The sequence below is a fragment of the Geotrypetes seraphini genome, chromosome 2 (genome assembly GCF_902459505.1).
Source record: "Geotrypetes seraphini chromosome 2, aGeoSer1.1, whole genome shotgun sequence".
Taxonomy (NCBI): domain Eukaryota; kingdom Metazoa; phylum Chordata; class Amphibia; order Gymnophiona; family Dermophiidae; genus Geotrypetes; species Geotrypetes seraphini.
Window position 1 is genome coordinate 207,316,820 of NC_047085.1, and position 12,223 is coordinate 207,329,042.

The 12,223-nt window shown below is 42.2% G+C and overlaps 1 protein-coding gene across 7 annotated transcripts in view; it reads right to left on the minus strand.

Annotated features, from left to right (window-relative positions):
• Nucleotides 1-12,223, minus strand: part of CDYL (chromodomain Y like) — a 161,030-nt gene that overhangs the window by 124,725 nt on the left and 24,082 nt on the right. For 3 of the 7 annotated variants that reach the window (XM_033934781.1, XM_033934785.1, XM_033934782.1), the window contains exon 2: nt 10,849-10,971. The exons of 2 other annotated variants lie outside the window; for them this stretch is intronic. In XM_033934781.1, coding sequence (XP_033790672.1) covers nt 10,849-10,902 — 54 coding nt within the window. In that variant the 5' untranslated portion in view covers nt 10,903-10,971. The remainder of the gene's footprint in view (nt 1-10,848; nt 10,972-12,223) is intronic. 2 more of the 7 variants (XM_033934788.1, XM_033934786.1) reach the window with 1 other exon arrangement.

Genomic DNA, 12,223 nt, shown 5'->3' on the forward strand with positions numbered 1-12,223 from the left:
TTGATCGCTGGAATAATCTTCCGCAACAGGTAATTGAGGCCAGCAGCGTGCCAGATTTTAAGAAAAGATGGGATTGGCATGTGGGATCTCTTCATGGAGGTAGTTAAGGGGTGGTGGGCCATTAGTGTGGGCAGACTAGATGGGCCGTGGCCCTTTTCTGCCGTCATGTTCTATGTTTCTACCTGCCTGCCAACCACTAGACCACCAGAGGGGGGACAGAACCTGGCAGGGAGGGGGGACAGGGTGCAGGAATGTCAAGGAATGTGGGGTTGGGTGCAGAGCCTGGCAGAGAGAATTAGGTCCAGAATAATTTTTTTCTTGTTTTCCTCCTCAAAATCTAGGGTGCGTCTTATGGTCAGGTGCATCTTATGCAGCAAAAAATACGGTAAATAAAAGTAAAAGAAGGCCGCTTTGGTTCTCAAAAGTAGTAGCTGAAAAGGTAAGGAATAAGAGGTTAGCTTTCATAAACTAAAAAAGATTCCAGAAAGAGGAAGACAGGCAAAAATATCTGGAAAAGTTAAGAGAGGCTGGTCATGTAGTCAGGAAAGCAAAGATGCAAATAGAAGAAAAAATAGCTGATGTTAAAACGGGGAGAGAAGACATTTTTTAGATATATTAATGATAGGAAGAAGTGCAAAAGTTATGAAACTGAAAGGTGAAGGGGGAAATATGTAGAAGCTGATAAAGCAAAGGCTGAATTGCTTAACAAATATTTCTGTTCTATGTTCACAGCTGAAGCGCCGGGAGCGGGACCGCAGAAGACAAAAAACGTGAAGAGGGATGGAGGAGTAATAGACCCTGATCGATTTTCAGAGGGTAGTATTCATGAGGAGCTAGCTAAAATAAAAGTAGATAAAGCGATGGGGCCGGATGGTGTACATCCGACGGTGCTGAAGGAACTTAGGTAAGTTCTGGTAGCTCCGCTGACTGACCTTTCAATGAGTCTCTAGAGTCCGGAGTGTATCAGAGGACTGGAGAAGGGCGGATGTGGTCCCTCTCCACAAAAGTGGAAGTAAGAAAGAAGGAATTACAGGCCGGTAAGCCTGACTTCTGTGGTATGCAAATTAATGGAAACACTTTTAAAACAGAGAATGGTCAAGTTTCTGGAATCTTGTGGATTACAGGACAGGAGGCAACATGGATTCACTAGAGGTAGGTCTTGTCAGACAAATCTGATCAATTTCTTTGACTGGGTGACCAGAGATTTAGACAGAGAATGTGCGCTAGATGTGGTGTATTTAGATTTTAGCAAAGCCTTTGACAGTGTTCCACACAGACGTCCGATATATAAACTGAGTGCCCTTGGGATGGGTCCCAAAGTACCGGGCTAGGTCAGGAACTGGTTGATTGGAAAGTGACAGAAGGTAGTGATCAATGGAGATCGCTCTGAGGAAAGGGATTTTACCAGTGGTGTGCCTCAAGGTTCTGTTCTAGGGGCCTGTTCTTTTTAACATTTTTATGTTCAAACAATTTTATTGATGAAAATAACAAAACAATCTTAAACAGATTATATATATCAAAATCGAGTAAGAACATCAGCAAAGAGAAACAGTCATCATCAGTTTTGTACATAAAATGCAAAAATCCAACTATTTCCCATTAACAAACCTAGGTCCCTAAGCAAAACAAAGCACACCAGGGCCCTGGACTCTTATGAGCCCTGGAGTGGGCCATCCATCATTCCTCCCCCCACTCTGACTGGTAAACTGTTATTATCAGATGAATAATGTATAAAAAGAACCCCCCCCCTCCCCAGAAACAGAGAACAACCCCCACCCCTCCCCACTCAAATAGCGCTGTCGTATAGCCAAATTTCAAATGGACCACCATCCACCAGAACTATTCCCCCCACCCACCACCCCATTAAAATTTTTAAAAATGATATTGCTGAAGGGTTGTCAGGTAAGATTTGCCTCATTGTGGAGGAAACCAAAATCTGCAATAGAGTAGACATGCCAGATGGTGTGAATAACATGAAGAAAGATCTGGCAAAGCTTGAAGAATGGTCTGAAATTTGGCAGCTAAAATTTAATGCTAAGAAATGCAAGGTCATGCATTTAGGCTGCAAAAACCAGAGGGAACAGTACAGTTTAGGGGGTGAAGAACTTATGTGCACGACAGAAGAACAGGGCTTGGGTGTGATTGAATGTAATGATCTTAAGGTGGCCAAACAGGTTGAAAAGGTGACGGCGAAAGCTAGAAGGATACTAGGTTGCATAGGGAGAGGTATGACCAGTAGGAAAAAGGAGGTATTGATGCCTCTGTATAATAAGACTCTGATGAGACCTCATTTAGAATATTGTATACAAGTCTGGTGGCCGCACCTTCAAAAAAATTAAAAGGATGGAGTTGGTCCAGAGGAAAGCTACTAAAATGGTGTGTGGTCTTCGTGATAAGGCGTATGGGGACAGACTTAAATATCTCAATCTGTATACTTTGGAGGAAAGGCGGGAGAGGGGAGATATGATAGACACGTTTAAATATCTAAGTAATATAAATGTGCATGAGACGAGTCTCTTTCATTTGAAAGGAAACTCTACAATGAGAGGGCATAAGATGAAGTTAAGAAGTGATAGGCTCCGGAGTAATCTGAGGAAATACTTTTTTACGGAAAGGGTGGTAGATGTGTGGAACAGTCTTCCGGAAGAAACAGAGACTGTGTCTGAATTCAAGAGGGCCTGGGATAGGCACGTGGGATCTCTCAGAGAGAGAAAGAAATAATGGTTACTGCAGATGGGCATACTAGATGGGCCATTTGGCTTTTATCTGTCATCATATTTCTATGTTACTATTACAGCTATGTTACTATTGCAGCTAAATACACTATACACTTTTTTTTTTTTTTAACCATTTCAACTAAATATAATCTATTTACATGCATCCCTGAAAGTTCTAGATTCCTTTCTCCGTCAACTTCATAGTTTCAATCAAAGTAGTTTGAGAAAAGGATAGTCTTTATTCCTTTCTTGAAAATCAAGATGCATGGAATTGGGCCTTAAAGGAAAAGTCTTGACATGGATAGAGACATTTCTTTACAAAAGACCAACAAGAGTTGAATGGCAGGGAGATACAAGCAACTGGAAAGAAGTAGGCATAGAAGTTCCACAGTGATCCGCTATATGTCTGATACTGTTCACCATGTTCCTACAACCACTGGGAAAATTCATCAGAGAACTAGGTTGGGAATGTTACATCTATATGGATGATGTCCAAATAATCATCCCACTAAAGAAACGGGATATGAAGACTAAACTGAGGCCTGGAGAAGATCTTTGGTTGGTTCCATACAAATGGTGTAGTAGCCAATAAGGAAAAAACTGAATTACTTCTGATTAACAAATGAGGAAACTGCCCAAGATATCAACTAATGCGGAATGGAAATACCATAAATTCATCTAAGGAGAATATGAGAAACTTAGGGATATGTTGACCCCAAACTTAAGCGATGTCAATACAAATTCAAAATACTGTATTGTGAAAAATGTTTATGGCAAACTCTACTTGGTCAGAGATCTAAAACCATATCTGAACAATCAAGCAATGTCCAATATAATAATATTCCTGGTACTCTTATTTTGGACTATTGCAATGCAATCTTGCTAGGCATTACTAAGTACATGATCAAACAGGTACAGATAGTACAGAATGCAGCAGCAAGATTTCTGTTGGGAAAATCTAAACATACAAGTGCCATTCCAATGCTGAAAGAATTACACTGGCTCCCTATTGAAAGTAGGGTGAAGTTCAAGATCATGTTGTTGAGACACAATGTCTTTTTGCGTTATTTTGGCTTGTCTGCATTGATCTTCACCATACATTTAAAGACAATTTGACTGGTATTAATCCATCTCTTTTTTTGTATAACTGAGATCGATTGGACCCCTGAGGAAGGCGTGTTCGCCGAAACACAGACCGTGTGTAGGGTTTGTTGGACTACTATATTTGTAATTTCATGGTTTTAAAATACAAGAGAGAATAATAAAATTGTCTCAGAATATCAGTATTCACAGTCTCTTTGCTTTCATTTCACTGTGGTATATTGGGTCTTCATCCCTCCTTTTGTGAGACAGTCATTCATCTTTCAGAAACGCATTACTTAGCAACCAGGCTACACAATCATACTACAACATGCATACTTCGCTCAAGTCAAGAATGATGAATGAAAGTACCATCGATCAAAGACATTAAATACAAAAGTGTCAGGAAAAGAATGTTCTCAGTGCTGGAACTCCCTACCAAAGGAATTAAAACTAGAAAAAGATACCAAAAAGTTCAAGAAAGGAATGAAGATCTTATTTTTCTCAGAACACTTTAATTAATATTGGACTAATCCGGGGGGGAAGAGTAATAAGGTGAATATTGTTCATTCATGATAGGATTAAGTAGGATATACAAAGGAAGTTTAAATGATGATACATTTAAATGACAACTAAAAGGTTTAGTATGTATATTTACAGAGGTTAATGATATAAATAAGTGTAATGATTGCTTATAGCGTTATTGTTGAGTCAATCAAAGGATAGACTAAGGTAAATGATTTGTATGTATAATGGACATCTCAGAAGCAATCTAATTCAGTATGTAACACATCATTACCAAGCTCTTTGGTCATAACTCCATCAGTGCAGTGTTATTCCTTGTCAATAGTTCATACAATGTAACTCATGTACTGTACTATCATTACTGAAGTCAATGTTCATATGTCTATCAAAGCTACTCATGTAAACTGCTCTGAATTGATTTCATAGTCATTAGTTAGCGGTATAAAAGCTTTAAATAAACAATAATCAAGCCCCTCTAGCACCAGCTGAGGGGAAGCTTTGTCCTCCGCTGAAGGTTCTTGGCACAACTTCATGTGACAAGCATGCACCGCAAAGGAGGCAGCTGCTACTGCCTTAATGCCAAAGAAATCATTTCTAAAAGTTTTCTCAAGACCAAGTCTAAAGGTCTCCCCCTCTCGTGTGCATGTGGTACACGGACATTCTTCCATTAGTAACCAAACGCAGTCCCCATATGAATTCACATCTGTATTGGTGGAGGAGTTCATCCCTAACGATATCCAATTAAATTGAGGGGTTGTGAGGCAGAAAAAAATAGTTTAAAAATACACCGTTAAAAATCCAAGACGGTTGCCACCAGAAAATTTGCGCCTAAAACACTTTGTGGAGACCTATAGAAATTCAAAAATTAGTGATTTGGGGGATGGCCAACCTGACCCCTAACCCCAGAAAGCATTGAAAACCCTGTTTTCAGACACCAACCCCCCTCCCTGATTCTCCCATAGGAAGTAATGAGGCTGTACTTACAGTCTTCACAGTGCCTGCCTATCAGCTTTGTCTGTGCAGCTGAAGTGAAGGGAAAGGATTTTCTGCCTCAGAGATTCACCAAACAGCTCAATCTTCAGGATCTTCAGGCTACCAGTTGGATGAACCCTGACCGAAACCTCCACCCCCTCAGAACCTCCTCACACGATCAGGGGGTGGGAAAATGCAGCCTGCGCCCTGATACCTGAGGGCAGTTACTCAGGATGCATCCATTTCTGGCTCCAACGGCAGGAGTTGCATCTTGCTGTCCACATCTTGCTGGTGCTGCGGTGGCGAGTGCCTTTCTCCCCCATCTTCCAGCTTATGTCCAGCCTCTGGGGAAGTAAGAGCTCCATGAGGGGGGGGGGGTCAGTTTGGCTCTCTTGCTTCCCTTTTTTGAAGTCTGCTGGTGGAGTTGTGGCTTCTGTATATTTTGAACCAGCCACCATCTTTACTACTCGATTTTCTGCTTGGTTTCAGAGGTTGAATGGACTCTCTGCAGTCTCCAGTGTGCTGCAGGTGGTTGGGATCCCTAGCAAGAGCTGCCTTTGGAAGTCTATCAGCACTAGGAGTCATATCTAATGCTTAAGAGACAACATGCATTTATCACCAACAGCCAGGAGAAGAGGATCTGTGGAAGATGAGCTGTTCTTGGAAACTGTTTGAGACTGAATGGGGTTTATTTTTTCTTACTTTTCTTTTTCTTTGTACAGTTGCCTAATTTTTGCTCTTTTTTAATATTTATTTATGCTTGGATACTGTATTTTGTAATTGCTTTGTCCAGCCTTTTTGTACACCTTTTGGTATCCACCTTTTGGTATTCTTTCTCTTCATAGCTCTTTAACATGTAATTAATACTTCTATATTTAATATAATTTAGATTGTAAGCCCGCTGGAACAGAGAGGGTATTCTTTAATCTGTAACGTATCCCTCATTTCTAGTATATTATATTTATGTGCAAGCAGTATATCAAATATAATAAATCAAATCAATCCAATCTGCAATTAAACCACAGATAAAGTCAGAAGGGGGATGAACCCTGAACTACAAAGGCGGCACATACCAGGCTGGCTCCACAAGTCCACCCAAAGCTTGCCCTGTGGAGAAACAGTCTGGCTCCGCTGAAATTGTGTCCTTTCCCAGGCAGCAAACCCCTCCAAAGGGTCTCAAGGCACTAAAGCCACTGAAAAAAAAAGATGAACTTGAAGCAAAAAAATAAGAAAAGAAGCAGAGCAGATCAGAAAGACTTCTGCACAGTTCACTTGCAGAAATGAAAACTACAGGAGGCTCTGCATTCCTCAGCCAAGTGGGAGGAGCAGTGGAGAGAAAATGGTGTGGATTTCTGCAAGACCCAGTTTGCAGGTTGAGGTGAAACACCATCAGTATTGATTCCAGAAGGGACATAACAGAAGAAAAAGTTAGGACTAAAGGAAAGAAAGTTATTTAGTAAGAAACCAGGCCAGGACAGAATTTCTCCCTGGTTGATTATTTTATTTTGGTTACAAGCTACATTTTTCAGATATCACAGATTCTACTGAATGGAATGGGTTCCCTGGGAATCTGTACTGCTTTTTAAAATATTTATAAATGATCTAGAGATGGGAATAGCTAGTGAGGCAATTAAATTTGCTAATGACGCAAAGTTGTTCAATTGCAAGAGGATTGTGAAAAATTGCAAGAGGACTTTGCAAGACTGGGAGACTGGGCATCAAAATGGCAGATAATGTTTAATGTGAGCAAATGCAATGTGCTACATGTAGAAAGAGAAATCCGAATAGCTACATGATGCACGGTTCCACATAAGTCACCACCTAGGAAATGGATCTAGGTGTCGCCATTGATCAGAGTTGGGCAAGTTACTTTGTAAAAACAATATATTAAAGTTACTAATCACTGTTAGGAACGATTGCTTGTTTAATGAAAGCAGTATGTTAAGTTTCTGTGAAAATAATGTTACCTTTAGTCACTTTTTAATTCTTGGATATCAACAGTTGTTTCGACATTACATAAAATTAATTCTAATTAAAAAGTCACCATTATCAAAGAAAACATCTAAACTGAAAGGGGCCGATTCTATAAAAGGCACTTAAAGTTACCCCCCTCCCATTTACAAAACTGTGAAAGCGGTTTATAGTGCCGGAGGGCATGCTGAATGCTTTGCGCTGCTCCCCCAACTCTCATAGGAACTCTATGAGCATCGGAGAAGCGTGGAGCATTCAGGGCACCAGCCAGCACTAAAATCCGCTTTTGCAGTTTCGTTAAAAAAAAAAGGGGGGGAGGGAGGTGGTTAATTGGCAAAATAACCTTAAAAGAAAAAATTAATTGGGCAATAGGCGCCTATCTGATTCTATAAAAGATAGCCGCCTAATGCCCAAGCGCATTTTTCTATGGGTGGAACTTGGGCATCGATAAGCATGATTCTCCAAAAACTTCAGCACCTGAAATGTAGGCCTTTAAAACCCCCGGTGCCTATGGGCTCCATTTACTAAGCTGTACTAGCGGTTTCAGCACGCGCTAGACGCTAATGCTTCCGTAGAGCTGGTATTAGTTTTTAGACGCTAATGCTTCCGTAGAGCTGGTATTAGTTTTTCCGCATAGCACGGGGGTTAGCGTGCGCTAAAAACGCTACCGCAGCTTGGTAAGAGGAGCCCTAGCCGTGATTAAGTAAATGGCACCATTTTGTTTTTTAGACATCTGCCGATTTAGGCACCATTTATAGAACCAACCCCAAAATGCTTAAATTCTCAAATATAGGGATTCAATACCTATTCAAATCAAATAAGGAAAAAAACCATGAAAATAGCTAGCATGAGAGCAGTGCAGAAATCAAAAACATTATCTATATTCAGCAGTCCACAGTATGGAAGCACCTGGCAAAGCCTTCTGGTATCAATGCAAGCAAAGAAACAAAAACTTGTTCAATCAGAATGGTTGCTCATAAGGTTCCATGTTTTTGATGTTTCAGAAATAGTCCAATGACAGATTCCTCTTATCAAAATGCTGTTCTTGAAATAATTTAACTAAACAGTTCCCATTACAATGAAGAAGAAATTGCATTTCAACATGTTTTGTCTGTCATTCTGCATCTTCTTGGAGTCATAATGTGTCCACCAATGCTTCAAAAATCAGTGCCTTAATATAAGGAAACTGTGATAGATTCATTCATTCATGAGATTTGTCATTTAGAAATTAGTCCAATTCGGCAGCAACATCATCACTTCTGTCACTGGCATCAACATTTTGAAAACAGAAGTACAGTGGTGCCTCACACAACGAACTTAATTCGTTCCAGGAGCAAGTTTGTTATGCGAAAAGTTCGTTATGTGAAACGCGTTTTCCCATAACAATACATGTTAAAAAAAATAATTCGTTCTGTAGCATAAAATATGCTAAGATGACATAAAAAAAGATAAATTTTTGGTTATTATTTTTATTTAGATACATCTAAAAACATAATTGTTTTTTAAAACAACACACATTTTTTAAATTTAAAGACAGACTAAGTAGAGTCTAATTTTACAGTGAGAGGGCAGAGTCTCAGCGGCAAAAACTGGGACTTAACTGTTCATTTTTTTTTTTTTTCTACCGTGTTTCCCCGATGATAAGGCAGGGCCATCAAATAAGACAGCCCCCCCTTTTTAGAAAAAAATGTAAAATAAGGCACCCCCCCGCAAATAAGCCACCCACCGATACCTGCGCTTACCCGAATCGGGTGGTACGGTGGGTGACTCCGTGTGGTCCCTGGCACCCCCGACACGATCGGGGCAAGAGGGAGCTCAAGCCCTCTTGCCCCCCCCGACTCCCCGACACGATCGGGGCAAGAGGGAGCTCAAGCCCTCTTGCCCCGCCGATTCCCCAACTCCCCGACAATATCGGGCCAGGAGGGAGCCCAAGTCCTCCTGGCCACGGCGACCCCCTAACCCCACCCTGCACTACATTACGGGCAGGAGGGATCCCAGGCCCTCCTGCCCTCGACGCAAACCCCCCTCCCCCCAACGACCGCCCCCCCCCCAAGAACCTCCGACCGCCCCCCCAGCCGACCCGCGACCCCCCTGGCCGACCCACACGACACCCCCAACCCCCTTCCCCGTACCTTTCTGTAGTTGGCCGGACAGACGGGAGCCAAACCCGCCTGTCCGGCAGGCAGCCATCGACGGAATGAGGCCGGATTGGCCCATCCGTCCCAAAGCTCCGCCTACTGGTGGGGCCTAAGGCGCCTGGGCCAATCAGAATAGGCCCGGGAGCCTTAGGTCCCTCCTGGGGGCAGGGCCTGAGGCACATGGTCGGGTTGGGCCCATGTGCCTCAGGCCCCGCCCCCAGGAGGGACCTAAGGCTCCCGGGCCTATTCTGATTGGCCCAGGCGCCTTAGGCCCCACCAGTAGGCGGAGCTTTGGGACGGATGGGCCAATCCGGCCTCATTCCGTCGTTGGCTGCCTGCCGGACAGGCGGGTTTGGCTCCCATCTGTCCGGCCAACTACAGAAAGGTACGGGGAAGGGGGTTGGGGGTGTCGTGGGGGTCGGCCAGGGGGGTCGCGGGTCGGCTGGGGGGGCGGTCGGAGGTTCTTGGGGGGGGGCAGTCGTTGGGGGGAGGGGGGGTTTGCGTCGAGGGCAGGAGGGCCTGGGATCCCTCCTGCCCGTAATGTAGTGCAGGGTGGGGTTAGGGGGTCGCCGTGGCCAGGAGGACTTGGGCTCCCTCCTGGCCCGATATTGTGTGGGGAGTTGGGGAATCGGCGGGGCAAGAGGGCTTGGGCTCCTTTTTGCCCCGATCGTGTCGGGGAGTCGGGGGGGCAAGAGGGAACCAGGCGGAGAGAGGGCAGTTAAGCGCAGTGCCTGCGCGGAAGGATGCAGCTCGGGCGACTTCGTTGTGTGAAACGAAGTTCGTTGTACGGATCAAGACATAAAGTTCGTTGTGCGCAGCGTTCGCTGTGCGAGGCGTCCGTTATGCGAGGCACCACTGTAATCTTCATCACCAAACACTACTGGATAAAGCTGGTACAATAGTTAGATTGTGAGCCTGCCACGACAGAAAAGGAAAATACAGTACCTGATTTAAAAAAAAAATGTACACAGCCCTGAGCTTTTCCAAGATAGGGCAGTATATCAAATGCCAATAAACATAAACATAAACAAAAAAGTTTATTCTGATGATAGCTTCACTGTCTTCATTGCTTTTACATGAAGTTCTTTGCATTTCATTGCCTTCAACCCAATGAAGATGAAACTGTGGCAGCATTAGCATGAATTAGAGGTGAGGCATATTTAAGATCTATACCAACTTTAGTCAGCTTCGTTTTCAACATGACCAAAGGTGGCAGCAGAAAGCCCAAATAATATTTAGCTTCAGTTTGTAGGATGTCCAGAGTAGCTACATGGCAAAGCAGTACTCACCCAGAAAAAATTACTTCAACTGTTGATTTTAACCAGACAGCATGATTGAACAAGTTTTTATTTCTTTGTTGGTATTGATACCACTTCATTATGCTCAGGTTTGTGGCTTACCAGACACAACTTGCAAATAACATAAATATTATCTTTTCAACTTACTAAATCAAAACAATTGACATAAACAAATTGCTTAAATGTTGAAGACCCAGCCATCTTTATCACCTCATGTCATTTCACTCAAAAGGAAGTTTGCCGGAAACCGGATGCGACCCAATAATGGACCTAGTGACGCAAAAAAAATAAAAAAATAATCGGACGGGTATCACTAAAAAGTAACTATATAAAGTAACTAGACATATTACTCATTACTAAAAAAGTAATATATTAGAATTACTCATTACTTTTGCATGAAAGTATCATTAGTTACTCATTAATTTTAAGAGTAATATATTACCAATAAATAAATTACTTAGTAATTAATATATTACTTCTCAATGCTGTTGTTGTTACCCTTTGCTCAATGTACAGTGACAGCTATGAAAGCTAATAGAATATTAGGAATTATTAGGAAGGGAATGGAAAACAAAATTGAGAATGTTATGCTTCTGTATCCCTCCAATGTGCAAATGCATGTGCAATTCTTCTCAAAAAAGATACAATAGAATTAGAAAAGGTACAAAAGCAAATAGAGTGCATAATCTCTGGATTTCAAAGGTATCCATTAGGTCAATGACTTGATTGTACAAGTCACTGAAAGAACGCAAGGTAGTTTTCAGCATTTAACACTGGGATTTATCCGACGGCTTTCTTTGAAGTTCACATTATGAACCTGGTACTATTTCATCTACACCAAAGTGGTAACAGCTTTTTAAGAGCTTTACAGCAAATTAGTCGTTCCCTCCTGTTGCTACCGGGTCTAATGTTTATCCTTCTTCCACAGAGATCCTCATAGGTAAGACATACATTACTGTGTATATGTACCACTGCACCAACATCCTCAAACAGCTTTTGATAATTTCCTCCACTAGATTAAGCTAAGTAACAAGAATGTAATCAGGAGAAACAGTCTCAACAGATCTGTTTTGTATATTGTTGTTTTTATTAATGTATGTGGCATTATCCATTTCAAAGACAAAACTTCAAAAAAATTATCTTTATCAAGATGGAGAAATACCTCAAAGAAATGTCAGCTGGATGGGAACAGTTGGATGAAGAACGAAAGAAGGAAAAAACTGAAAGAAGCTATTTTTAAGAGCAAACCTTTCTGTTAGGAAAATAAATACTTGTAAGAGCAGTGTTCTCCCCAGAAATTTTTTCCAGCCGGGTGGCATGAAAAAGTAGCCGGGTGGGGCGGGATGGGGAAATTTGGTGGTGGGGAAAATTAACCCCCTCTTTTACTAAGGTGCGCTAGCATTTTTAGCGCGCGCAAACCTCTGTGCTATGTGGGAAAACTAACGCCAGCTCAATGCTGGCGTTAGCATCTAGTGCATGTGGCAATTCTCCGCGCACTAAGCGCACGCTAAAACCACTATTG